Raw genomic sequence first — 27,736 nt, forward strand, 5'->3', positions numbered from 1 at the left:
TGTAAGCGCGAGGCGCGATTCGCGTATAGCCGCGCGTCGAGTATGTGCCGAGCTCGATGCGCGTTCCAACTGATAACGATATGCCTTATAGCTCGCTACAGTATAGATATAGATATGTAGCTCTGTACACCGAGCGACGAGTCACATATATACATAAAATAATGTAATCGTGTGGCAACGTTCGAGTCGCAGCTCTGCCTTTCTTCTCGTGTATTCGCTCGCGGACCGATCGGCCTGTGGCTCTTGTCTCTATCACGTTACATTAGGATATAGGCCGCCTACGCGCTATATAGCGTGAAATAGCATCGACTCGCTGTAGTCGCGCACACCGCACCATAATTATAACTTGCCGTGATCTACGCGATGCACTTAGGTACGTATGCACGCACGAGACTCGATTCTCAACGACTCGACTCACCGGCGATCGATGTCAATTGACGAAATTCCAATTGGACTTTATGATATTGCACACCGATTGGTTATTGCGATAAATCAGCATCGGTCCAGCGGTATCTCGCTCCCTAAAACGACCTCCATTGATGCTGCTACCACCGTGACTGTATTACACGCGTGCCCATCGCCGCAGCTCGCAGGACCCAAACGCACTATATACAACAACCCGCCAACTGCCAACATCCACTTTTTCTTCTCTCTCTCTCTCTCTCTCTCCTCTTTCTTACTTCCCCTACTTTCTCTCAAGGCCCAAGACGTCTGTGTGTGCAGCAAGTATCATCTACCTGCATCTTACCTTCTTTCGCACAGCATCTCTGCAGCAGCACGTGCTGCATCCTACATAACGTCTTATCCTGTACCGAACATTCAATTTTCGTAGCTGCTAAAGTACTGCATTTACACTTTTACCCACTTATCGGGCACATTCATTGTGTATTATATTCTATAATTTCACTACTTTACGACTAAAATTATGCTTTTTACACTGAAATCAAGAATATTGGCTATTTTTCGTACATAAGTCGTTTTGGACGATACTCAAAGAGCTGTTAATTCAACCTTTAATCGATCGCGCTCCAACTTTATATTTTTTTCATTGAATCGTCAACTCTCGCAGTGCACAACACTTTACAAATTAACTAAGAAAATCTATATTGAGGATCTTTTTTTTTAAATTTTTTTAAAGCGCTCGATACTCCGAAATTATTAATTTAATAAGGATTCAAGTAGATTATTAGTTTATTACAATTATAAACGGGATTTGAGCTCGTGTAAAATTCCGTTGTTTTTCACATCATTGCTAGCTTTTACACTTGATTCGGATTGGAAATGTTTTCATTCTTTCTTGACAATGCACAGAATTCTTAATACATGCATAAATTATCTTATTATGATATTTAATTTTACGTTGACAATCACGCGCAATGATAATTTCTCTTATCCATCCAAGTCGAGTTTAATAATAGATTTATCGATTAAAAATAAAGTTGCACTTTAATTAGTACTTAAGATTTACCATATTGTCATACGTTATGAATCATTTGATTAATTTTCAAATCCATAGTGTTGCACCGAAAAAATTTGATTTTGAAGAAAAATTACAAAAGTATTTGTTTTTTTTATTAATAATCCCATATGTAAGAGGTGCGCGATTTACTTGACTCTATTGTGTATCGATATTATGCGACCGCCTAATTTTTTTAAATTTAGCAAGTACAAACAACGTTTCAATATTTAACTTTATATATGATCAAAGTAGAAGCTAAATTTTTTTTTGTCAAGTATCAATATTTTGTTAGTGAATTTTTAACCAATAATGAGAATTTAAATATTGCTTGCAGTGCCTTATATCAGTATAGTGGAGTTAATTAGAGTGAGTTCAGAAATAAAATGATGGGTTTTTTTTTGTGAAAGCTGATTTTATTGCTCATATTTTAAAACAGTAAAAACATCCTAATAAAGTCGTTGTGGCTGTCCCATGGAAGATTTAATGTGAAGGGATCGGACGTTTTGCCAATGTTTCTTCAGCAGAGACACCAAGAAATTGATTGATAAGTGAACGTTCTGAACCAACTCATCAGGTGACATTTCTACGTGTCCAACGGCAACTGAGAGGCACAAGACCTAAAACATAATAATTTCTTACTTAGTAAAATATTCCTATAAATGACTTTTATAAATTAAACTTCTTTTTTTATTTGAATTTTATGTATCAACACGGATTGAGGTACAACATGATAATTAAGCACATCGTCCACACCTAGTGCAGATTTTTACTCTACTTCCATTGACAACCTATGTTGTAAGGTAATTTAATAACACAGGTGCTTTTAGGAAGATTTGTCATAAATATATTTGAATAAAAAATGTTATCATGAAATTTACCTTCTTCATCTGGAACTTGATGGTAGCCTTGACTTCGTCAATTTTTCCCACCATCGATTCTTGGTGAGAAAGAAGACCTGGAAATTTACCAGCTTTGTTCAAACCTGGACCCAGCAGACGAGGGATCTGCTTGATAAGGGATTCGCTAGCAAGAAAAGCATCATACTTCTTGGCTGAAAAAAATTTTAAAAATTAAATTACACTTAAAGTTTTTGAATTATGTATTGACAATATGATGAGCATTAAAATTATTGTTTCAACACGGATTGAGGTACAACATGATAATTAAGCACATCGTCCACACCTAGTGAAGATTTTTTCTCTACTTCCATTGACAACCTTTGTTGTAAGGTAATTGCATAACACAGGTGCTTTTAGGAAGAAAACATAACAATTTTTTAACAAACTTACCAAGTTTCTTAACTAGCTTTTTGTTCTTGTTAAGTTTTTTCAGAGCTTCAGCATCCATGAAAGGGACGCCGTTGGCTTTAGCCTCATCACAATGCTGCTGATCTCCAAGAATGCAAACCTGCATCTTTGGGCGAGGAATGTTCTTTAGCCTGAAAGTTGAATTGACAATGAACAACTTTCGAAATGAAAAATTGAAAATAACTATAATGGAATTTTTTAAAAGCTCTCAGTAATAAATTATCATCAAGGATAAATCAGCTAATACATGCAATAAATAAAATCATTGAGCTTTTCATTCAATATAAACTTCATTCCATTTCTTTACTGAATACAACATTAAAGAATAGTCAATTTTTAGCTGCCTAATTTATTTTAACTTACCAGCAGGATCATATTGATCCTGGTTTGAATAATTAAGTTTGCGGTACAATACCTCCCCAATTAATTTAAGACCCTGGGTGCAGGTCCGCTAAGCTGTTTAGACTTAGCTTCCTGACATACAGAATAGGCTTTTTTCATGTATCTAATTATTCATTTTTCTCTAAAATTTCTGATAGTATACATTTCAAAAGATAAAAAAAGCCATTCTGAAGCAGGTAAAAACATACTTGACTGTGCCACTGAAACGCTTGTCCTTGGTGGGATCGTAGTTTTTGAGACCAATTTGAAGCTCCACAGTTTCAACGAAGTTCCTCTTCTTCTCCTGTGAGCCATTGATGACTCCATTTACGCACTCGTAAAGAGTATCGCGAGATACTTTCGACCTAGAATAATGTAAAATGATTAATTAATTCCGTATGCAAAGTCTCCTCGTGTGCTGCTCATAACCTTTGAAGATTAAAGGTTGTCCACGTGAAACACGAGATCGAGCAAGAAGGTTATAATTTGTGATTTGTAGTAAATGAATAAATGCAGTAAAATACGTTTTTTTCAAGAATTCTTATGGAAAAAACTTTAAAAGCGACTTTACTGGTATTATTAAAAAAGAGATGACGAACACAATTTGAAGACTGTGATGTGGAGTTTTCGGTACTCGCTTACGACTTCAAGAAAAAAAAAACTAAAAATATCTACAATTAAATGATTATGAATTAAATAAAAGCACGATCAAATGTTAAAATTTGAATAAGTATAAGCGATGATTAGATTCAGTTAGGATTTTTAAGTTAAAACTTACGTCATTGTGTAGATGTGTGCGCGGAGCTTGCAGACTAAGAACAGAAAGACAGAGAATTCAACCACGAAGAGGTAATATGGCTCATGGCTGAGAGCTGGTGGCGCTGCTCGAGATTTCGACTTGCGCCCTGAAGTATGATGGTGGGATGGAACGCCGAATGTTACGGTGACGACTGACGAGTAGCTACGGCAATATATATTCAGTACATTTGAAATTTACCATTTAATTTTAATTTTTATTGGATTTATTTTACTGAACGTATAAAAAGTAAACATACAAACTAGATTTATAATAAAAAATATTTATTGAAATTGAAAAAAAAATATACACCGTCAAAATTTAATCTTTATTCATTTATATTTTATTTAAATAAAATATCTAGAGCTCAAGGTTGACCATAACTGGGAGAGAGGTGGGTTTGCTCATACCTAGCTGCTTGTTATAGATTACAATTAAAATCAGGTCTAGTTAGGTTTAGATTAAATTAGTTCTGATCAGTTAATTTTCCGTTTAAAATTTAGAACGATACTAATAATTAAACTAATATAAAAAAAGTTTTTTTAATTCAAATTTTGAAATATGTTTGCATCGTTCAAGGTATTTTCCACAGTCGTCACTACTGGTCATTTTACGATTTGCCGGGAGGTTAAATTTGTAAACCAAACTTAACGTGTTGCGGGCAAAGCTGTGTGAAAACTGCACACTGTGACTGTCACTTACAATCTTGGCCTACCTTTTTACACACAACTCTGGTTGCGGATTATATTTTTTAAAATATTATCTGTTCATCCGCTTCTGTGTAAAATAATTAAGGTACCATTCAAAGGTTTTAGAATTTAAGTACCAACAGAAATTCATTTTTATCATATGTTGTTAAAAATGAAAAATGAATTATCATGTGCATGTCGCATGTTCAAAGAAGCCTACACGATGAGAAAGTGCTTAAAATTAAATTCATGCATGTCTTTTTTTTCTTACACTATTAAAAGCATCGAGCGTTTCAACAATTCTTTGAATGAAATTGTCTAATCTTAAATTATATTACTGTTACCTCAATTAACCCTTAATCTTAATATTTAGCCGCCTGTCGCAACTCGCAAGCAGGCCGGGCGCCGGTATCTTTTGAGTCAAACTGATGCCACACGCGTGACGCGACTGAGGCTGATATTCGTAAACCGTAAAGAAACAAAGCGCTAAGCATTGATATATTTACTCTCATTTATATTTCAAATTCTCGCATGTTCAAAAGTTAATTCTCTTCGGATCAATTAAAAAAGTTTCTATTTGTTTTACATTGCATTAGAATCAAAGAATTCGTTAAAATGTCTATCGGTGTGCCAATTAAAGTTTTACACGAAGCCGAGGGGCACATTATAACCTGTGAGACCATCAATGGAGAGGTTTATCGTGGCAAACTCATTGAAGCCGAGGACAACATGAATTGTCAAATGCAAAATATTACTGTCACATATCGCGACGGCCGGGTCGCCCAGTTGGAAAATGTCTACATCAGAGGTTCGAAAATCAGTTTTCTCATACTGCCTGACATGTTGAAAAATGCGCCCATGTTTAAGAGACCGGGCGGCAAAGGTTCTGGTGGTGCTGGAAGAGGGAAGTCTGCTATACTTCGAGCACAAGGTAATAAAAAACTGCTCTATATTGAAAATGTTCAATTGTTATTACTTTGCTCACTTATTTTCATTGAACATTTATATTCATCAAACTTCAAATGTCATTTCTGAATAAATGTTTGTTTTCAGCTCGAGGCAGAGGAAGGGGAGCAGCCGCTCATCGTGGCAGGGGTACTGGTTCTGCACCTTGGTTAAACCAACAAAATCAGGGCAGTGCACCACAAACTGGCAGAGGCCGGGGTTAATAATAATAAGAGCTGTAAATTATCTGAACAATGGCCATACATACCAAACAAAATTCATTGTATTGGTCAATGTTCTCTACTTTTTATAAGTACTACCATATGTATAACTCTATTATACTTGCTACACTTAGTTTAAAATAATTCTTGATTAAATAAATTTTCAACCGTTGTAATTATGATCTACTATTACTATTAAATTCTTAAAATAATAAAAATTATTTTACTTTTTCTATAGAATGCAAAGCAAACCAAACTGGTACAGAAAAGTACTTGTTGAATGTATAAAGTAACACAACAATGATGATTATCTCAATAATAATTCAATTGAAATTTAATTTTATTATCAAAAAACTATTACTGATTGAAATAATTAAATCTGTATTGTTGAAGCATTTTATTCCATAAAAACAAAAAATTGATCATAGTTGATAAATGATGAGTTATGAAGATTATAAAAATTTATTAATATTTCAATAATACAATGCATTAATATTCCTTGAAAACAATCTGCAACAAATAACTGCCAAAGTTTGTAAATCTGAATTCAAATTTTTGTAAGCAGAGTCATAAAAAGTGTCAAGTGGGTTTATTCATCACATTTAATTAAATAGGCACTGTGAAACGTAAAATAGAATTGATTATGTTAGATTTGTGCCTGCAAAATAGACACCTACAAGTAATTCCTCTAAGCAGTAATACAATATAATCTGAATTTGACTCATTTAGGTTTAATAGATTTATTTTTTTGTAAAAACTATTTTCCATAATCAATATAAAAAATAAATAAATAAATTTTCTATTTTAACTGATTACTTTAATTTTTAAATTGAAAAGTAATATTCTACTAATCAATTTTACCAGAATTATTAATTGTAACTAGAACTCATAATGTGAACACAAAGAGTATACAGCTGCAAATTATATTGTTTGCAGGTACACAATGAAAATTGAATTATTGTAGTGTATAAGGATGATCAACGATTTTAACATGAATAAAACTATCTTTATTGAATCATTTTTGAACTTGATGCAATAAAGGTAGTTCATTAATATTTTTTCATTTAAAAAAAAATAGAAAATCACGTAATTATGATATCAGAGAGGATATGTTAATAACCCATTGGGATAGTTTCGAAATTTACGAAAACGTAAAAAATAAACGTGCGTAAGAAAATTAGGGGCTTGAAAAAATAAATGTTTTTAAGAAAGGAGTTAATTGCTTAAAGCGTCTTAAACTAATGCACAAAAAATGAGTGTAAAAAAGAATATTTTTTGTAAAAAAAGTTTTCTTAATAATTGACCTCTAAACAATAGTAGTACGAAGTCGATGCTGTAATTTTTTTTCAAAAAGGGCCACATTTAAAATAATAGTAAAACACGCAAATATTTAGGCAACACATTACTGCCAATTGCAAAAAAGATTTTAGACTAGCTGTATAACTTCTGAATGATTCGCGTAGTACAGCTCGATATGCAACAGTAGCGATTGTCTAGCTGGTTGTTAACTTAATTAAAATTAAATCATTCGATTTGTATATATTAGTAAATTTAAATTCAAAATGGGACTCGTATCAATTGCTGTACCTATATTAGTTAAAAAAGTACTCGGAGTCTAATTATAACGAAAAGCTAAACTTGTTAAGATGAGCGCGCAGCATCCCATCGAAGTAAAATAATATTCGTACGTTAATCCGAAGTGATAGGATTGCTTGATTCGGCTTGAGTCGAACGTCGTCACCCACGCAGCCGCTGCAACGTGTGCAGGCCAATGACCTCGAGCTTAAATTTTGCAACCCCTTGTAACGCGCGCGTTGAGCGTAGTATACGTGTGCGTTATTCATGTGCTGTATTACGTAGATATATATAGGTATACATCCTCTTCGGTCGAAAAGCCATGGAGCGAGCATCGCAGTTAGTATCCTGTGCAACGCTTCAACAGTCCAGCTTCATCTTGCCTACTAGACGCACCGTAGTTGCACACGCACGTCATTAACTTTAGCGCAGCTGAGCTTCTCGCTCGCGTTCCGTGAAGAATCGTCCGCTTGCCTGTTGCGTCGCGCCCACGCCGAGGATAGCAGGTAAAAAAAATTCATTCTTATATTCTAGTGCGAAACTCGAAGCATGTCTATCACGTTCTTTCTCTGTACTCTTGACTTATCAAGCAAAAAGACACTCGATAAGCACGATCGAGCCAAGCGAAATTGTCGCGTCCCTTAAAAAAAACCTACGAAGCAGCGCGAAAAAAGCGTCAACGTCGAGCGACGAACCGATCTCGCGTCGTCGCTCAGCAGCGCCACGGGCTTGGGGCTTGGGGCGCGAGCGAAAAAAATCGAAATCTATCGAGCGCGCACCCCGGTCTTGTGCGGACTCGATTGAGCTCGCGATCAATACCAACTCTCGCAGCCGAGTCCTGACTATACCAGCCGCAGCTATCCCCACTATTCCACGGCGAATGCTATAGCTATTCCTATATAGATATGTATAGGATATGGCCGCAGTGGCAAATGTAAGCTTGTTGCAAGTGCGACCGCAGCAACGAGCGATATCCGCGACTTGGCGATTAAAGGGACTTTTTGTGCGGATCGTCGCTCGATGCTCGGCCAAAGATCGGCGTAAAAAATTCTCGGCGGCTGCGCCCGTAAAATGCGTTTGTGCCGATGATCGCTGCAAGCGCTGCTGCGCGGCTACTGTGTTTTTTATCGTCTCGCGCAGGCGCGACCTTCGACAGCGATTCATTATAATTTATAATAATCTTTTTTTCTATACCGAGAGTAGACTAAAATTGTAAAATCACAAGTCATTTATGTAGCACGACAGGAGAGTATCAACAACATCATTGCATCGTATTATACCTATATGAGCATGCACATAAGCTATGTAGCCAACGTAGGTCGTCGAATTCAGCAAGACCTTCCAAGTTCGAGACTGAAGCATGAACAGGGCACCGAGTCCTGAGCGTAGGTACACATTATTGTACTAGAGTTGCAAGTTGTGAGCCTCCGTTTCAGTACGCCGCATACCTTACATGCATGCAAGTATAGCTATGTATATTTGAGCCGGTCCCCCTTCGGCGCGTGAGCGATTGCGGCAGTCCGCCCGCAGACTTGCAGAATAGAAGGGGCGGCTTGAAAAAAGGCGCAAAACTTGGCTCGAGCCGACGCGCATGCGTTCGCGATCTTTCCAAGTAACCATAAAGGCCATAAAGGCGCATAAACCGAGTCTAAGTTCCAAGTATAGTCTACAGTGGCCGCACTACGGCTCCGCTTCGCAAGTTCGCAGGGCGCAGATAATTTCTCGGCAGTCGTCGGCACTGGCCGCCAGATAGTTCTCGAGAGATATCTCGCCGAGTGAACGTCATTGTACACAGCAGCACTCCGGCACACAACTTCTGACACAAGCGCGCAACACCTATCAGATTTTGTGCAGAATCAACTTTGCGACGCACGACACAAGGACACAAGCGACGACGGCGGCTGGCTTTACTTGGCTTCTGCTTCCGTGACCACTGCTACTGTGTCTAGTGCTTATCACGTCGGCCTGCACTACTTTTGACGTACGTATAATATTCATGTATTTTTTCATAATAATAAAAAAAGCATGCCAAGGCAGTGAGACGCTGCAGTGCGTTTGGTATTGCCGGGTTACGTTCGTATATAATCTTGTCTCCATTTCCTTCCTCGTCCATCATTTCTCTACATTATCTCTATACGTTTATACCTAGTACATAAACATGGAACAATATGTGCTAGTGTTTCGCGATGAATAGGGCGGTACGTTGCAGTATTATGGGTATAAGACGAGTAGATCGCGACGCCGACGTTTCTTTTTTTTTCTTGTATACCTACACCTCTTATCCTATGTATAGTTTCTGCACTGCGTGCGCAAACTTTTCTCTGGCTTTCAGTGTGTGAGTGCGCGCGCCTTGACTATTACTATATCGGTAAAATAGCTAAATTTTCTACAATCGAGGAAAATTAATTTTTTTATATCTTTCTTATTTATTATGATCATATAATAACATACCACTCGATAATAAGAATTAAAAATGTTAGATTGTGTACATAAATTCCATCATTCGAAAAGTGTATAATGAATTTTCATTAAAACTTTAATTTAATACTATTTTGTTTTGTTTTTTTTTTTTCTAAACCATCTATTGGTTAGAGACGCTTGTATTAAAAAAGTGTTTTAATTCGTAGTGTCTAAAAACTAGCTGGTGTTCGGCTACTGGCACTTTTACACTTGTTACTCAAACAAAGAACGTTTTAAATCATCTATCAATCGATTTGATTGAATTAGCGAATTTCGCTTGATTTTCCTTGAAAGAGTTCGTTTTATATATACCTAAATGCGGGATCCATGAGAGGGCGTCTCAAATTGGTCAAGAAGTGGGTTGCCGTGAAACGCGTGTGGATATGGAATCGCTAATTAAGCGGGTGTCTTTTACTGTTACAGATTTTTAGTCATTGGACGCTGATGCTCTGTTCGATCGTTCTTTCACATATTCACGGAATCAAGTCTGTATTTTTCTTCTTAGTTATCATCTCTTTTATCCTCAAATGTGGAAATGTTCATAACCCTCTTTTCTGTTATTCAGATTCGCGCTTGAGGTGTGTTGTGAAAATGTCAATGCTGGTGGCATCGATTGAGCATTGCAGTTAAACAAGGTAGTTCAAGTTTTATTTTTATTTTATCATAACTAAACATTTTTTATTTATCTGTGTAATAATATTGCTTTTCTAGTGATATCAAAACTCTAGAACATGGCTGCCAAAAACAGGTAAAGTTATTAACATTCTTTGCAATAATATAATACTAGGTTATAAAAACAGTTTTTTTTTTGTAAAAGTCAATGGAATTGTTTCAACTCTTTTTTTTTAAACATTTGCAACTACAACTGAACATTTTCAGTTCCAAAAATTGAAATATTGCATGTATATTTTATTACAATTCAACGTAAAATGTAAAATTGCATTTAAGCTTTAACTTACATATATTTATTTTATTATTTTTTACTTTTTAGTGCATTTTCATGCATATTATCTTCCGCTTTCGATTGAGTGTAGTTTTCTAAAGATATTTTATTTTTTAATCTTTTATTAACACTTAAAGGACAAATATAGTCATTGAATAATAGATGCATATTATTAAAGATTAATTCAATTTGCTTATTATACTACAAATAAGAAATTTAACATAAACTACTTGATACCAGCAACATGCAAAATGTATTTAAAAATTGATTCAAACCGGGAACTTGACCTCAAGATCGGTTGAAGTATGCGTGAGACAATCAAGATGTTATGAAATGAATAGAGACAGTAAACTATGTGATATAGCAAGAGCGTGTAGAGACAATATGCATGAGTGCTAAAAAGTGATAAATTAAAGCAAATGAAGTATCATTGGTATTGAAACTGTGTTTCAGAAAGAGAATTGGAAAAGATTTGAGTGAAAGTTCCAGCTCAAGTGATTCTGAACCTGTTGATAAAGAAATAAAAAAAATCAAAAATACTTCATATGTGAAACGACAAGCAAGTAAAAAAACTAATAAAATTAAGAAAGTACTAGATAATATATGTGATGAAGACAGTGAAGAAAAAATTCCTAAAAGAATGAAACTACCAATAGCCAAGGTGAAAGCTGTCAAACAAGGAATTTACACAGATACTTCTTCTTCTAGTTCGGATTCAGAACCACAAACCTCTAAAATTAAAAGTTCTCTCACAAGCCATAAAAAAAAATCATCCAAATTACAAAAATTACCTGCAGTTATTGCAAGTAAAAATTTAAATAATTCAAGGAAAAAGAAACAGAATGAATTGATCAGACAGTCTTTGACAAGATCAAAGATGATAAATGATGAGAATTCCAGTCAGGAATTTGAAAAATCTAAATCTAAATCTAAATTAAACAATAGTACTTGTGTAGTAGACTTTTCTGTTATAGAAACCCCAAGTAAATCAGACGATGAGAACATTCCAGTTTCAAAAAAACAAGAAATATTATTGAAAAGTCTTATACTAGCAGGAGTTAGTAATATTGAAAAATTGACTGAGGATTTGAAATCTGATTTGGAGGTGCAAAGTGAATATTTGATTTCTAAAAAGATAAATGCTATCAGAGATTCTAAGTTTGTTGCACACAAAATTTTACAAGTTTATAATAACACTTTCCAAAAACTCAAACAATACAGAAATGATTTTGCTAATTCATATGAAAAGTGGATTGAATCCTGTAGCAATTGTAAAACTACCACTAAACAAAAAGACTTGACAAAAAAAAAATACAACTTGTCATTGTCTGAAGATGATGATGATGATGATGATGATAATAAATCAAATGTTTCAACTTTTAAAAAAAATGAAAGTAATAAAAGTTATGCTCAAATTAATGAACTTTTAGATGTAGGTTCATCACCAAAAATTACTGTTTCATCAACTTTGAAAAAAACAATTAAATCAATTGAATCTTCCTCCGATTCAGAACCAATCATTGAACCAAAGTCAAAACTATTATCTAAAACTATTTCTAATGGGTCATTTGCAGAAAACAAAAAAGAATTTACACAAGTCAATGATGAAAAATCTAAATCTGTTAATAGAAGTATTAGCAGTACTAGTTCAGATTCTGATACAAAAACCAAAAAATCCAAAAAAATGAATAATTCGGAAAAATGTGTTCTTCAAAGTAATGATAGCTTGATTAAAGAAAAATCAGTAGTTTCCAATTCAACAAATAATTTGAATGTTCTTGAATCATTAGGTTTAAAAAATGTGGAAGGTGTACAGGACTCAAAAAATGAAAACTCTGCACAATCTAAACTGGCAAAATCTACTGGTGAAATATCTGAATATGACAGCGATATATTTTCAGGAGAAGATACTCAATTGAAGAAACAAACCGAGAATGAAAATAATGCATCTCTGAAAAAAAAACATGATTACTCGTCTGAAAAAGATTTATTTAGCACTGAGGAGTCAGAAGTAGCTAATACTCCCGTGAAGTCTCCTATTCTTCACGATGGTAATCATACATTGCGCCATGCTCTATTATCTACAAATAAATATAATTCACGGAAAAAAGTTCATTTACAAAAATTGAAGTCAGGTCAAATAGAGACCATTAAACAATCAGAAAAATCAAACCATAACGAAACAGTTAAATGGATAGTCGATGATTTTAGTGAAACAGATGATGTAGATGTTGAAGAATTATCAAAAAATGATTCAAAACATGAAGAAAAATTGATAAATTTGAATAAAAGTAATACTTCTCTTCAAGTATTGAAAAATCAACGGATTTTAAAGGGAGCCAAAACTCAAAATGTTTCCACGAAAATTAATCCAAAAATGAAAGTATCATGCAATAGCATTGAAGATATTAATGCTCAGCCTAATAAATCTACAATTCATGAAAAAACATCAAATGAACATATTGAAATTCAAGGAACCGTCACAGATGAAGTTGGTGGTCATCAATTTTCTATGCATAAAAGTAATGAAAACAAAAATTCTATTTGTGAAAAATCTTTGGAATCTGATTCCTCTGAAGAAGAGGCCTCCAATTCTTCTAAATTGAGAATGAGTATTGATGTATCTGAAAAAGAAAATTCAATGAAAGAAATATCATCAAATGATGAGTTTCTATCACATGATAATTCGTTGAAAATTAATAAAAAACAAGACAATGATGAATCAAAAACTCATGAAGAAAGGGAAGATAAATCTCCATCAAGCAGTCATTCTTGTCAAGAAAAAGTTAAATGTGTAGAAAACAACAAAAGTGTCAATATTAAGCGTTCTGTTGCTGATAAATATTTGTCAAATGAAAACTTGTCAGAAGAAGCCAAAAATCATAAAAGTAGCTCAATGACTAAACAAATAAACTCTGCTCAAAATGAAAATAAAAAAATCAAGTGCCTTTTGACTAATATATCTTCCAAAGATAAATCAGCGGATAAATATTCATTGCTTGAAAAGTTATCAAATGAGGAAAACAAAAAAGACAATGATAATGTACAGGTCAAAGAAGTAATAGAAAAGTGTTCTTCAAAGGGGAATGATTCAGAAAAAGAAAATGATTTAAGAAATCAATCTACATCACAGAGTAATTTGTCAGAGGAATCAAAAACTGAATATTCATCGGAACCAAAGACAAAGAACTTGAGTCGTTCTTTAGAAAATAAAGATGATGTTTCAAAAAATTCTATGTGCAATAATTTGATTGAAAATTCCAAAAATAAAGAAGATTCTTCCCTTGAACTTGCATGCGATTCAGAGAATTCTTCTGAAAATGAACTTATAAGAAAAAAGACTTCTCGTAATAGAGTATTGAGTGACAATGATTCAGAAGCATCAGAAAGTAAAATTGAAAATGAAATGAAAAGTATCTCAAAGGATGATGTTGATACATCTAAATCATCAAAAAATGCAAGTATTCAAAAAGATAATTTTTCTGAAAAATCTGTAGTTGAAAATCATCTTGAAGGAAACCATGGAAATGAAAATAGCTATATAGATGAAGACGATAAAAATCTAAGTAGTTCTAAATCAACAAAAAAAACTGGTTCAAGTAATTGTGGTAGAGTAAAAGGAGAGATTGTAAAAGTAAAAATGTCCAAGCCATCAATATTGGCACAAAGTACTATAATATCGACGCTTGAAAATTCATCTGAAAGTGAAAATTTAAACGAATGTGATTCTTCAAAACAAAGTGTTTGTACGAAAGAAATGTCTACTAAGAGAAATGATTCTGATAGCGATGTATCAAAATGTTCAGAGTCATCTTGTTCTAAAATAAATAACATGGAGTTTGAAGAAATAAAAATGAAGCTGCTTGAATCTTGTGAGTCCGATAGTAATGAATCGGTTGATAGTAATGCTAGCACCATTATTGATTCCAAAATGAAAACCCGTAAAAAAATTGAATCACCTAAAAAGTTCACCTCTTCTAAACGGTCACGTTCGATTTCTTCCGACAGCTTGAGTTCGCCAGACGACAATTCGTCACGCAAAGTTCGACGACCGCCAAAGCGTCGTCGACGTTTAAATGAAGATGATTCGACCAACAGCGACGATGACTGCTCAAAAAACTCATCGAAGCCGCGCTTTACCTCAGCTACAAATCACCATTACAAAGCTGATAAAAAGCTGAGATTTTGTCGCGTTGTTCTGGATAGAATGACGACCACCGAACTGAAGAAGTACAGGCGCGCGATCCAAGCATCTAAGAGTTACTTAGCTAACAAAAAGTTGAAAAGGTACCGGCAAGATTGAAACTATCAAAAAACAACACTCGCATTCAATTATCATGTATAAATATATTAAAATAGCATTACTCGGCTCTCAAGTATGTTTATATACATTTGTTTTTATCTATAAACAATGCATACATTTGAGTGTATGATCATATCAATATATTATTTTATACATATTAATGGGTGTATATATTCATAGTTCTTTAATTGAACGTGAAAAGTAAAGCAAAGTTACGTTTTTCAATTATTATTAATTAAACATTTTGAACATTTTTTCACGTCTTCGCTGTACTCGTTTATATTTTCTATGTAATAAGTAAAAATTTAAATAGTTTGGTAAGAAAATGTGCGATTGTGACTGTTGAATTTATTATTCTTGCAATTTTGTTACAGTAATAGAACAAACTAACACATTGTTAACTTTGCTCATTTATACAACATTTGTTTATTTTCTTTTTTTATACCCTAAACAATACACTTGACTTGAATGTCAGATTAATAATCATTAACTGCAGGCAGTATTTTAAATGCTTTTTGATGTTTTAGAAAATGAAACCTGTAACTTGGTTATTAAAGTTTTTCTTATCATGTTCTCAGTCCTAAGCTCTATTAGTTTTAACCTTTGAATTTGCTCATACATATTCAATTTGGCAGTTGCATTATTTATATAAATTTTATTTTATAAATGCTACTGATAAGTTAAGAGTTACGAGAAGAACGGAAAAAAATAAACATAATTAAAAATTTACGCCAACTAATTTGTGCCTCTTTATTTAACTTCTTCAATCTTTTTATGTGTCCGATCTGCTCATATCTGATGCAGTATTACAAATCTAAGCCTTCTCGAGCGACCAAAATCGAGCAAAAAGTCGTCGAAAAAACAACTATACAACGTAACGATCGACAAGGAGGACGAGTCACTCGAAAATAGTGCCTGCAATAGTGGAGGTCATTCAATGATGTCAGATGTCGATTTTATGGAAGTCGAGGTACCAGCTATCGACGATGATCAAAATGATGAAAACAACGAAGTTGATGACGACGACAATGATGTTGATGGCAATGATGTTGACGGCAATGATGTTGACGGCAGTGATGTTGACGATAATGATGAACAAATGAGTGAGGGCGAGATCGAGGCTAAAAATGCCCTACTCACAGACGACTCCGATAGCGAGCAATACGATGATGCCAATGGTGAGATAATGATGCACACGTTGATGCAATCTTAGCCAGTACTTGTATTGCTTGATAATCTTTTTCCGTTTCAAACGGGCCTTTTTTCTGCATCGAATGTTTGTTTACCTTTCTGAACCCTTGTTTACTTTGCATCCATACCTGGGAGGGTCCCAAATACCTAATTTGTATAACAAATTCAAACATGAAATAAATCATAATTATTTTTATTTTGATCCCATCTGCACTACTTATTATTTAACCCAAATTTTAGATTTACTTGCATGCATCAAGATCTTCAAAACTAAAACAGCTTCAATTTGTTTCAGCTGAAGATATTGAAAATAATTCAGATCAGTCAACCAACTCGAAAAGTAACAAAACGTCGAAAAAACGCAAAGAAAAAATTATTGAAAAGAACGAATCGTCAAGTGAAAAAGCTACCGCAGAAGAAATCGATCGATCTGATCATACCGATTCGGAAGATAAAGGCAGTTGGCAAGAAGACGAGTTATTGCAATTCAAAGCTAGCGGATCAAAGCAAGATAAATCTGCTGAAAAACAAAATAAAAAAAAGATTAAGAAGAACAAAAAAATGTCTAGTTCGGACCAAAGTAATTCGCCGTTAAAAAAAAATGTCAAAAAAGGAGGTAGAAAGAAAAAAAAAGTCATCGACTCGGATTCAGATGTACAACTTGTATCGAGCGAAGAAGAATTCCAGTCTAAAAGAGATGATTCAGGCGATGAAAGAGATAGCGAAAATGATTCCAAACCAACTAAAAAAAGAAGGAGTAAGAAAAGATCGAAGTCGTCATCTTCTGAAAACTCTTCCGGTGAAAAAAAGTAAGTTTTATTCTGATATTAGTTTCTGCTGCTATTATATTATTTATTCATCCCTATACTTATTATCAGGCCCAAAGGGAAAAGAAAAAGAATAAAAAAGGTTGCCAGTGACAGCGAAAGTGAAGATGGCGATTCACCATCTAAAGGCAGAAAGAATATCCGCAGAGTTTTAAAGGATAAACACGTAGGCGAGGATACAAAAAGAGCGGCGCAAGATGAGGAGGAACGAATGAAGCGTATAGCTGAACGTCAAAAAATTGTAAGAACAAATTACTTTCGTTTCTGCTTGTATAATCATTATAAGATCATTTAAATTTAAATTTAAATGTCTTAATTTCTATTCTGTTTTAGTTCAATGAAATGTACGATGCTCGGCTAGCTGGTGAAGCAAAAGTTGATAAATTGGTTTTAGATTTCGACGAAGAAACTAAACAAGAGTTAGTTGTAGTCGACAAGGAACTGGTGAAACGATTAAAGCCACATCAAGCTCAGGGTATAAAATTCATGTGGGACGCTTGTTTTGAATCATTAAAAATGATCTCGGAGAGTGAAGGTTCAGGCTGTATAATAGCTCATTGCATGGGTTTGGGTAAAACTTTTCAAGTTGTCACTTTAGCGCATACTTTATTAAGCCATGAGGAGACAGGAGTGAAGACAGTAATGGTAGTTTGTCCTTTAAGTACAGTTTTAAATTGGTGCAATGAATTCAAAATTTGGCTTAAACATGTCAAGAATAGCGATGATATTGAAATTTACGAGTTAACAAAGTGAGTTCTAACATTGATGTATATTTTATTTAAGTTTTTATTTACTGTGAAAATTGAAATTTTATTGATGTTTTTTATTTTTAAAAAGGCAAAAGAAAAATACCGAGAGAAGATATATGCTTGAAAGTTGGCAAAGAACAGGTGGAGTTTTGATAATTGGTTACGAAATGTTCCGTAATTTAACCAGTACTGGTAAGAAGTTGAGAAAGGCTATGCAGGAGTCACTGATGAGATCACTTGTTGATCCAGGAGCCGATCTTGTCGTTTGTGACGAAGGTCATTTGCTTAAAAATGAAGATTCGGCTTTGAGTAAAGCCATGAACCTCGTGAAAACTAGACGGCGGATTGTTTTGACTGGAACACCGCTTCAAAATAATCTTAAAGAGTGTAAGAATATTTTTTAATGACACCTACTTTAATTAAATATTAAAATTGAAATTCATGAAAATTCTTCAATTCACAGATCACTGCATGGTACAATTTGTAAAACCCAGTCTTTTGGGTACCAAAAAAGAATTTTTAAATAGGTTCGTTAATCCTATTACAAACGGACAGTTCGATGACTCCACGGAATATGATGTAAAATTAATGAAAAAAAGAGCTCACGTTTTGCACAAAATGTTGGAAGGCAGTGTTCAGAGATTTGATTACTCTGTTCTTACGCCCTTCTTACCGCCTAAACAAGAATATGTAATTTTCGTACGTTTAACACCAATACAAATAAAAATGTATCAATATTACTTGGAAAACTTGGCAAGGTAAGCACTACCTTTTTGTTGCATCACTGTTTTAAAGTAAGGTGCTGTTTTTAGTTTCATTGTATTTTTTTCAGGCGACATGATGGAAGAAATGGATCTCTATTTTCTGATTTTCAAGAACTTCAACGTGTATGGACTCATCCTTACGTATTGCGTTTAAACGCAGCCAAAATTGATAAAGCAAATGAAAAGAAGCGCTTAGAAGCAAGTGATTCTGAAGGATCCTTGAAAGATTTTATTGACGATGGAGATGCTTCTGAAGCTAGTACAGTACCTAGTAGTGATAGCGATAGCGACAGTGACATTGAATGTCTCGATTCGGATGCAGAAAAGAAACCTGTTAAAATGACACGCTCAGCCCGAATGAATGCAAAAAGTAGTAATATAGCATTTCAGATGTGATAATTTAAGAATAATTTACTGATATATATTTTCTATTATTCGTAGTTGACCTTGAAGAGCCAGTCCCTCCACCAATTGAGACGACAGAAGAAACAGCTTGGTGGGCTAAGTATATAGAAGAAAATGATTTCAACGATTTGCGAAACTCAACAAAGCTTATGCTTTTATTTGGTATACTTCAAGAAAGCGAACAAATTGGTGATAAACTGTGAGTATATGTGTAATAATGGTTTGAGGTGTTAGTTAAAAATCATTTTGTCATTCATTCTTTGATTTTTAATAGGCTGGTTTTTTCTCAATCATTATATTCTCTGACATTGATCGAACAATTTTTAAATATGATCGATTCCGAAACTCAAAATGATCAAAAATTAGAAAATCTTGGTAATCATTCAGGAAATTGGAGTCTAGGCTTAGACTATTTTAGACTAGATGGTTCTACGTCAGCTGAAAATCGGAGTGCGTGGTGTAAAACATTTAATAATCCAACCAACACACGAGCCAGGTTGTTTTTGATTTCAACTCGCGCTGGTGGCTTGGGCATCAATTTAACAGCCGCCAATAGAGTAATTATATTTGATGCTAGTTGGAATCCATCTCACGATGTTCAGAGTATTTTTCGAATTTACAGGTAACAGAAATTGTCGGGTAATTTTTGTGAACAAAAAAAAATTATTAATCACTAAAAGATCATTGATATTGGTTTTTCAGATTTGGACAGAAAAAGCCATGCTACATTTATCGTTTTCTTGCTGCGGGCACAATGGAAGAAAAAATTTATAATAGACAGGTTACAAAATTATCCCTGGCCTGTCGAGTTGTTGATGAACAACAAATCGAACGCCATTACAGTAATAATGATTTGGCTGAACTCTATCAGTTCGAATCATATGAGGGTCAATCTAAAACTTTAGCTTTACCTAAAGATCGTTTATTAGCTGAAATATTTCTAAAATACAAAGATTTAGTGTATACTTATCACGAACACGATTCTCTACTAGAAAATAAAGAAGAAGAAGAATTAGATGAAGAAGAAAGAAAGCAAGCGTGGCTCGAGTATGAAGCAGAAAAACAAGGCAAAAATCAAATGATGAACAATATGAGTGCATATAATAATATGGCCCTCAATCCATTCATGAATTTAAATTCAATCAATTTCCCTGAGCTAGAAAGCATAAAAATGTTGATTCAAAAAGATGTAAGTTTTTAAAGTAGCCCATTACGATAATTGTTAAAAAAGTTTTCTCTAAATATTGTATTCTATTTAGTATCCATCTGTACCTCCTGATCAAATCGAAACGGTAGCACGTCAAGCTTTTTATGATATGTACCGTCTAGTTGACCATGAAGCTGTTAAAAATATGTTGAATCCATATGCGGTTCCCGGGCAAAATATTTTATCAAATTTACTCAATCCTGGTCCAGCAGTAAGTAAAGAAATTATTCAACTTTATTTTAAAAATGATCAAAATAGCCTAACTTTGGAAATAATCAATTTAGATGCCTCCAGTATACTCTCAACAGCAAAATACATATAATGTACAAAATCAACTGATGCACTTACCACCTCAAATGAATTACACAGGAGTTAATCATATGCCAGTTTATTCTGGCAGAGGACGACCTCCTAAACATTTAGCTAATATGAATATGCAAGCACCTATGCAAATGCAAGCCATGCAGCAAGCTGCTATGCGAAGTAATCCACTAGCAAATAACACATTGGGAAATAATTTAGTATCTAATCCAATGACAAGTAGAGTTGTCAGTAATGCTATGGACGATGTGCAGGTAATAAACCGTTGAAACTATTTTCAGTACTAAGATAAAATAAACACATTCTATGATTGCAATCTTAACAATTTTTTTAGATTATTGATCCACTGACTTTGCCATCTGCATCGGCTTCCAATAGCAAAAAGAAGACATTAGAAGAATAAGTGCAAAACAAAAGAACTGCAAATGATTAGTCTTAATTTTTTTATTCCTATTAATATTAATGGCATGTCTGTACATAGTATTCGTATTTTATGTAAGTAGAGCTGTCTTTTTTGTTCAAAGTATGTTAAAGTCACAGTCACGTATCAAATTCTTTTTATAAGTTTAAACAAAGCCGTATGATAGCTTCTTATTTCTATGTTATGTAAAAAATACGGCATAAATTAAAAGGATAGTCAAGTTTGATTGTGGTCCGAAATTATACTAAATTTTCAAAATTTAGTGTGAGTCATATTGTATACAATGTAAAATGTTTTAAAACATGATACACAGCGCGAATAAGTTATTGAATGTTTAGAAGTATTTTGATTATTTTCAAATTTTTTTTTGCGTTTAGGTACGTTCACAAGTCGTGTTAGTACGTGATAATATATAACATTTTTGTTCAAAGTATATGTTGAAAATCGAATAGATAATAATATTTGTAATACTATTCTATATTAAGTAGTTATTTTTCAATACAATTTTAATTTTGTTTGTTTGTAACAATAAAAAAAATTAAAAAAAAGTGCGGTACATATATATTTTATATATATGTATATATTTATATTCACTACATTAACATATGTGTACATATGTGTGTGATTAATTTCACCTCGTATCGTGTTATGCACATAGTTCTTATGAAAAAAACTATTGTAGACTGAGTGATTCTTCTACGCACATGAAGAGAAAAAATATGTAGAAGTACTGTGGATATAATGAAACAATAAATATCATCTCATTATAGAATTTTTTTATTTCTTATACCATTAAAGTTTACCGTAGTGATTTAGTTTTAACTGATTTATTTCAGATTTTTCATTTAATTGTTGAAGTGAAATAAAACTAATAACTAATTGGTAGTTCTCTTATTTAGTAAAAAAGCATGTGACATTAGAAAATATAACTCGTGCAAGATTTAAATTTTTTAAAAAAGTGTTTGAAGCCGTTAATTTTTAAATGACCTATTTATCGACTCTAAAAATGTCTTCTATTCGGGTTGTGATAGAAAGGAAAAATTTATTAAGGCATGTGGCAAGTCTTTTAGTAGACTCAAGAATCACGCGTCTGTGGAATCAAGGCGTCTTTCCGGATGCGATTGTTAGTGGCCTCTGAGCGAGTTTTGACATCTTTCTGCTGTAGCCATAATATAAAGACAATAAGTACGACCAGATAAAAGGGTATTTTCTGATTTTATGAAAAACAGGGAGATCGAAATGTCTATTTTCAAAATGTTGGAAAACATCGATTCATGGAAGCTGGAATTAGTTACCAACAATTTAATTGTTTCTACGGCTGTATCTCGTAAATTATCGTAGATACATGAAAACGATCCGAAACCGATTTTTTATTCTTTAAAAAATAAAATGTGATTCATGTATCCAGGATGAAAATCCATCTATTGAAACAAAAGATATGAACGATTTTGTGTTTACTAGACTTTTATGTGCGCGCTACGCGCGCATGGAACTCTTATGAGTATGTATAATTTAAAGATCAAACGAACTTGTGAAGTTCGATCTTAATTATGTGAAAGGCCTCGTTCGAGAGATTCAACCATGTAGTTACCTCTGTGTACGCTAGATGGCACAGTTTTCAGAGAGAAACTTGCTCCCTGCCTGTGCGCTCGTGCCGTGGTGCTTCATACCTTTAGAGGGAAGTTTGAGTTTTCACCAGGTATTGCAGGAAAGAAAAATTGCTGTCGGGGTTGGGAAATTTGAAAAATTTTGGGCGGGTGATTATCTCTCGAACGAGGCCTTTCACATAATTAAGATCGAACTTCACAAGTTCGTTTGATCTTTAAATTATGTTTCATGCCTCGTTCGAGAGATTCAACCATGTAGTTATTCAGAGATTATCAGCAATTTTTTTTTTTTTTTTTTTTTATTATATAAAATCAACCAGAATGTATGTTTTATTAACTAGTATTACGTGCTACATATATGATATATAGGATATTGTTCTTATAAAGTTTGGTAACAAAATTATGTATTACATTTGAAAATAGTAGGTATATGTATTGATTGTCAGATTCTTTATGCGTTCGGCTTGCCTAGCACCGCATTGGCAAATTGGTGATCTTTTGTTTGAATGGGGCGATTGTAGAACTTTGCAAAAACTTCTGAGCCATTTGCCCATCCCGCTGTTGCCCTTATTGTCTCGATATCTATACCTTTACTGAATGCTTGCGAGGTTGCAGCGTGTCTCACTGAGTGGCCTGAGAAAATGTTGGTGTTTACACCACTGTCGTGAAGGACTCCTTTTAACCACTTGCTAACTGTTTGTGATTTTACCGGTTTTGCAGGTTGTTTCAAAGAGATGAACAAGCCTGTGACGTTGTCTCGGAGGTCTTTTGTGATTTCGAGATATTTCAGTAAAGAGCTTGCGACGCATACATCGGTGTTATCTCGATAGTACGGTAGCTTCAAGCGGGGTTGAGGTTTGGCAGGTCCTGAGGTTTTGATCAGCTTCGTAATTCGTATTTCTACTCCAGATGGCAATATTATGATATTGTTAATGTCGATAGCCGCGATTGTTTGGGCTCTGTGGGCCGTCGCAAGGGCTATTAGCATAACCGTTTTATCTGTAATTTCTTTCAACGTTAAGTCAGGTTTGTTTATATCTATTCTTCCAAGGTAGTCCAGGACGACTGACACGTCCCAGGTGGAGCTATATTTTGTCGTGCTTGGTCTCTTTCTGTATACCCCCTTTAAAAATCTGCACACCAACGGGTCTTCTCCAATTTTATTTTGGGATATGAGAGAGATAGCGCTTCTGTGTGTATTAAGTGACCCGTGCGACGCTCCGTCGCCGTACTTTTTTGTAAGGTACCTTAGTACCGCGTGTCTTGACGGATTGAAAAAGTTAGTGTCCTCGTTAGCTTGGCAGAAATTGAACCATTCTTTTAATGCTGATTTGTACTGTTTGAATGTAGCTGGAGCTATTGATGCCATCATGATGTCAATTGCCTCGTGCGGAACGCCTTTTAGCTCGTACGCCTTGCGGAGACTAGCCCCGCAATCAAACTCGTGGCAGGTATTTGCATCCCCCTAGAAGGACAAATTGCAATATTATTATTGTTTAGAAACATGGGTGCTTTTATGAGCATTTTATGAAATAGGGGGTACCAGGGTTGGTTGGGCCAGTCTGGCACCACCAAAATGCCCATGGCCCCGTCTTCTTCGATTTTTCGCAGTACCTTGAGAATGATTGCGAACGGAGGAAAAGCATAAAATCTCTTTCTCCCCCACGAGAAAGTGAACGCATCGACTTCGACTGCGTCGCTTTCTGGGAATCTTGAAACATAAACTTTGCACTTCGCGTTGTGTTTTGTAGCAAATAAGTCTATTTCTGGCTGGCCAAGTACGTCTGTGATATTTTTAAAAACCGTGTTCGATAAGCTCCATTCAGTGTCCGGGTTTATCCTGGATAAATAATCTGCCTCAATGTTTTCGCTCGATTTTATGTAGGTTGCGAACAAATATATGTTCCTTCTTTCTGCCCACTGCCATATTTCGCGCGATAAGTAGAGCAACTTAGGGTGTTGTATGCCCCCCATCTTATTAATATAAGATAAAGCAGTGGTGTTGTCTACTCTCAGCAGAATATTTACATTGAGCTTGTCTGCAGCCAGCTTCAAAAGGGCGTTTTTTATGGCTAAAAGTTCCAGCAGATTTATGTGCTCTGCTCGTTCTTTTTCAGTCCATGTTCCCCATACTCTGTTCGAACCATCAGAGGCCCCCCAGCCAGATTTTGAGGCATCCGAGAAGAGCGTCGCATGGTACACAATTTTTCCAATGGACTTTGAAAACTTTGTGACGTTGCTGGTCCACCATTTCAGCTCGCGCAAGCTCGGCTCAGCTACTGTGATGCTCGTGCTGTACTTTTTGTTGTTCGTTTTTAGTGCTAAGTAAATTTCGCGTTCAAGCTCTTTAATGTGCAGCCAGCCGTATTTAGCTGCTTGACACGTTGCTACTAGTGTTCCTGTCATTGATGCAAAATCTTGGATTGTACAGTGCTTTTTATTCGTGAATGATATCAATTTTTTTGTGATTTCTGATTTCCTTTTGTCGGTGAGCTCAATGATAAGTTTATTTGAATCAAGAGCAAAGCCCAAGTAGTCTACCCGATGGGTAGGAGTGTGTACACTCTTGTCTTCGTTGATCAAGAAGCCCAATTTAGTTAGAAGCTCTTTCGTAGTGCTTAAATTTTTAGCACACTCTGATACCGATTCACCAATGAGAAGAAAATCGTCTATGTAGCTCACTGATAAGTAGCCTGATTTTCTCAATTTGCTCAATGCAGGCTTAAGGATTTTTGTAAACACATATGGAGCAGTACATAAGCCGAATGGGAGGACCTGGAACTCGTAGATTACATTTTTGAACTCGAACCTTAAGTATTTTCTATGAGTCTCATGTATTGGGACCGTCAGATATGCATCTTTTATGTCTAGAGTCACCATAAAGCAATTTTTAGTGATTAACTTGCATGCTGTTCGAACATCTTCCATTTTAAAATGGTCTGCGTTAATGAACGAGTTTAGCTTTTTTAAGTTCAGGATGAACCGTGTACTCCCATCCGGCTTGGGTCTCAAGAAATATGAGGACAAGAATTGATTCTCCGTGTACTCGCATTTCTTGATCGCTCCTTTACTTAGCAGAGCGTTGATCGCTTTCTCACATTGTGATGTTTCTGCGTTGGACGCGAACACTATTTTGGGCTTACGTGTTTGTTTTACTGGTTCATTAAATGGGATTTTGTATCCCTGAACACACTGTAACACGAAGGAGTTGGATGTGAGCTCTTTCCACTCGTTATAAAACCCACGTAATCTTCCACCCACCTGTGGGATTAATTCTTCTGCGTCATTGGTTTTCTCCTTCCTGCTTGATGTTGGGTGTTCTTCCTCGCTTGGCTCACTCGATTGTAGAATTGGGGCTTGTTTTTGTACTGCCAGCGATCCTGCGATTGGCCTTGGCCTGACCACGGTTGGTTGTTTCGGTAAGGATGCTGGGAGCGTTGGTATAAAAAATTCTTTGCATTTGAATTTTTTGTTTTTGAGCTGTTGCTTATTTCCTTTGCCACTGACTTTATACTTTTAAGTGTCTTGAATTTGCTTGGCAGGTCTTCGCCGAATAGGAATTTATCCACTTTTTGTTTAGCTAGCATAGCTTTCATGGACGAGTCTCTGATAGATGTTATGATCAGAGCTCTTCGTGACTGAGACTGTTCATAAAATAGTTGACATTGCAGCTGAATCGATTCTGATATCATATTAATCATGTTGAGCCTTGTCTCCTCTTCGAGAGCTACATCGTCGTCCATCAACACCACTAAGGATGAGCCAGTGGTAATAATAGTGTTAGCAGTCAAGTCTTGCGCTTGTTTCATGAATTTGTCGCGTCTGATGGCGTTCGCTTCCATAACTTCTGTTATTTCCGGATTTATTTCCGGCGTGACAATGAATTCAGGCAGCTTATATTGCTCAAGTAAAAATTCTAAGGTTGTAGTATCAAGTCCCTCGTGAGCCCAATTGTTCCACAGTTTTTCCATATGCTCATTAATAGGTACATCGATCTTGTCGGAGATTGTCGGGTCTTTGCCCATAGCATCGATTCTGCTCGATGTTGTTTTTGAGTTTTCCTCCGCGTCCTTCTTCCCAGTGTCACCTGGTTTAGACAGAAAACATTCAATTACTTTACGAGCAATTTTTGCGTCCGGGTATCATGTATACAACTTATTATTGTAAAGTATGTGCTCCGTGATCGGAGATTATGTCTGCAAGGGTAATCACATAGCTTGTATGTGCTGCCGCGAGCGACGTTTTCTTTTCAGGGTACGCTTCTTTTGTACCCAACGAACCTCTCTTGGAGGTTATTGACAGATTTTGCACGTTACTGGCATTTCGGCTATGGCCTTGCCTTACGCATAACTTGTATGCGATGAGCCTCTCTTGGAGGCTATAGGCGTATCTTGTACGCAGTGGCCCTCGCTTGGAGGTTATTAGCGTATCTTGTACGCAGTGGCCCTCGCTTGGAGGTTATTAGCGTATCTTGTACGCAGTGGCCCTCGCTTGGAGGTTATTAGCGTATCTTGTACGCGATAGTCCCCTCTTGGAGGTTATAAGCCTTTCTTGTGCACGGCCGGCACTCTGGCCCTGGCCTTGCAATTCACATAGCTTGTATGCGACGACCCTTTTTGATGAGTCTTGTGCGTATATTGTACGCGAGTTACGTTTCGCTACAATAGAGCGCTTATCGTGTAGTAACGCAGCGACGCAGCTGCAAGTATGCGTTTCAACGAATCGCCTTCCAAGGCGTGCTTACCGTTTTCTTTATCATCCCCGTCATCCTCAGAGTCACTCTCCGAATTGCCGTCCTCGCTCTCATTTGCATTTGATTCTCGCTCTCGACGCAGAGTGTCGATTTGCTCCTGTAGCTTCTGCATCTTCCTCTCCATCTCGTCCACGTCTACTTCGGATTTGCGTTTACCCATTTCCAAGTTTAGTAGTAAGGTTACGAATGCTGTGCGAATACACGTCCGAACTCTTGCGCACAGAAAAGAGGTATGAAGCACCACGGCACGAGCGCACAGGCAGGGAGCAAGTTTCTCTCTGAAAACTGTGCCATCTAGCGTACACAGAGGTAACTACATGGTTGAATCTCTCGAACGAGGCATGAAACATAATTGAATATATGAAAGATATTATTAACTACAGAGGGCGTATATAGATGACACTAAAATATT

The 27,736-nt window shown here is 35.4% G+C and overlaps 4 protein-coding genes across 4 annotated transcripts; 2 read left to right on the forward strand and 2 right to left on the reverse strand.

The window, feature by feature from the left end:
• Positions 1-1,850: 1,850 nt before the first annotated feature.
• Positions 1,851-4,031, reverse strand: LOC106650320 (60S ribosomal protein L10a). The gene is made up of 5 exons (XM_014368248.2): positions 3,926-4,031; positions 3,357-3,512; positions 2,749-2,897; positions 2,338-2,510; positions 1,851-2,076 (listed from the first exon to the last, which is right to left on the reverse strand). The coding sequence occupies exons 1-5, from the start codon at positions 3,928-3,930 to the stop codon at positions 1,906-1,908; spliced, it is 654 nt and encodes a 217-aa protein (XP_014223734.1). The 5' UTR covers positions 3,931-4,031; the 3' UTR covers positions 1,851-1,905.
• Positions 4,032-5,039: 1,008 nt separating this feature from the next.
• LOC106650322 (small nuclear ribonucleoprotein Sm D3) lies at positions 5,040-5,974 on the forward strand. Its single transcript, XM_014368249.2, has 2 exons — positions 5,040-5,563; positions 5,686-5,974. The coding sequence occupies exons 1-2, from the start codon at positions 5,248-5,250 to the stop codon at positions 5,799-5,801; spliced, it is 432 nt and encodes a 143-aa protein (XP_014223735.1). The 5' UTR covers positions 5,040-5,247; the 3' UTR covers positions 5,802-5,974.
• Positions 5,975-8,963: 2,989 nt separating this feature from the next.
• LOC106650578 (transcriptional regulator ATRX-like) lies at positions 8,964-21,447 on the forward strand. Its single transcript, XM_014368679.2, has 18 exons — positions 8,964-9,354; positions 10,257-10,318; positions 10,399-10,468; positions 10,545-10,581; positions 11,230-15,063; positions 15,884-16,257; positions 16,566-17,079; positions 17,149-17,338; positions 17,431-17,846; positions 17,935-18,233; positions 18,310-18,604; positions 18,679-18,980; positions 19,052-19,214; positions 19,290-19,637; positions 19,718-20,204; positions 20,275-20,433; positions 20,507-20,797; positions 20,878-21,447. Exons 4-18 carry the CDS (start codon positions 10,565-10,567, stop codon positions 20,944-20,946), a joined length of 7,758 nt encoding a protein of 2,585 aa, XP_014224165.1. The 5' UTR covers positions 8,964-9,354; positions 10,257-10,318; positions 10,399-10,468; positions 10,545-10,564; the 3' UTR covers positions 20,947-21,447.
• A 1,575-nt stretch (positions 21,448-23,022) lies between these two features.
• Positions 23,023-27,484, reverse strand: LOC106650253. Its single transcript, XM_014368178.2, has 7 exons — positions 27,316-27,484; positions 26,086-26,658; positions 25,833-25,999; positions 25,562-25,763; positions 24,186-25,510; positions 23,804-24,036; positions 23,023-23,704 (listed from the first exon to the last, which is right to left on the reverse strand). The coding sequence occupies exons 1-7, from the start codon at positions 27,482-27,484 to the stop codon at positions 23,023-23,025; spliced, it is 3,351 nt and encodes a 1,116-aa protein (XP_014223664.2).
• Between the last annotated feature and the right edge of the window lie 252 nt (positions 27,485-27,736).

The sequence above is a fragment of the Trichogramma pretiosum genome, unplaced genomic scaffold (assembly GCF_000599845.2).
Source record: "Trichogramma pretiosum strain Unisexual culture from Peru unplaced genomic scaffold, Tpre_2.0 scaffold5, whole genome shotgun sequence".
NCBI classification, from domain to species: domain Eukaryota; kingdom Metazoa; phylum Arthropoda; class Insecta; order Hymenoptera; family Trichogrammatidae; genus Trichogramma; species Trichogramma pretiosum.

Bases quoted from the DNA above. Each gene is read 5' to 3' on its own strand.
- LOC106650578 (XM_014368679.2), top strand. The intron at 15,064-15,883 runs GTACCGGCAAGA...TATCTGATGCAG, and splicing joins GCTAACAAAAAGTTGAAAAG to TATTACAAATCTAAGCCTTC. The intron at 18,605-18,678 runs GTAAGCACTACC...TATTTTTTTCAG, and splicing joins TACTTGGAAAACTTGGCAAG to GCGACATGATGGAAGAAATG.
- LOC106650322 (XM_014368249.2), top strand. From the start codon at position 5,248: ATGTCTATCGGTGTGCCAATTAAAGTTTTACACGAAGCCGAGGGGCAC. The intron at 5,564-5,685 runs GTAATAAAAAAC...GTTTGTTTTCAG, and splicing joins TGCTATACTTCGAGCACAAG to CTCGAGGCAGAGGAAGGGGA.
- LOC106650253 (XM_014368178.2), bottom strand. From the start codon at position 27,484: ATGGGTAAACGCAAATCCGAAGTAGACGTGGACGAGATGGAGAGGAAG. The intron at 26,659-27,315 runs GTAAGCACGCCT...TGTCTAAACCAG, and splicing joins CGGGGATGATAAAGAAAACG to GTGACACTGGGAAGAAGGAC. The intron at 25,764-25,832 runs GTGGGTGGAAGA...TTCGTGTTACAG, and splicing joins CAGAAGAATTAATCCCACAG to TGTGTTCAGGGATACAAAAT.
- LOC106650320 (XM_014368248.2), bottom strand. The intron at 2,898-3,356 runs GTATGTTTTTAC...TTCAACTTTCAG, and splicing joins CGTTTCAGTGGCACAGTCAA to GCTAAAGAACATTCCTCGCC. The intron at 2,077-2,337 runs GTAAATTTCATG...ATTATGTTTTAG, and splicing joins TCAAGTTCCAGATGAAGAAG to GTCTTGTGCCTCTCAGTTGC.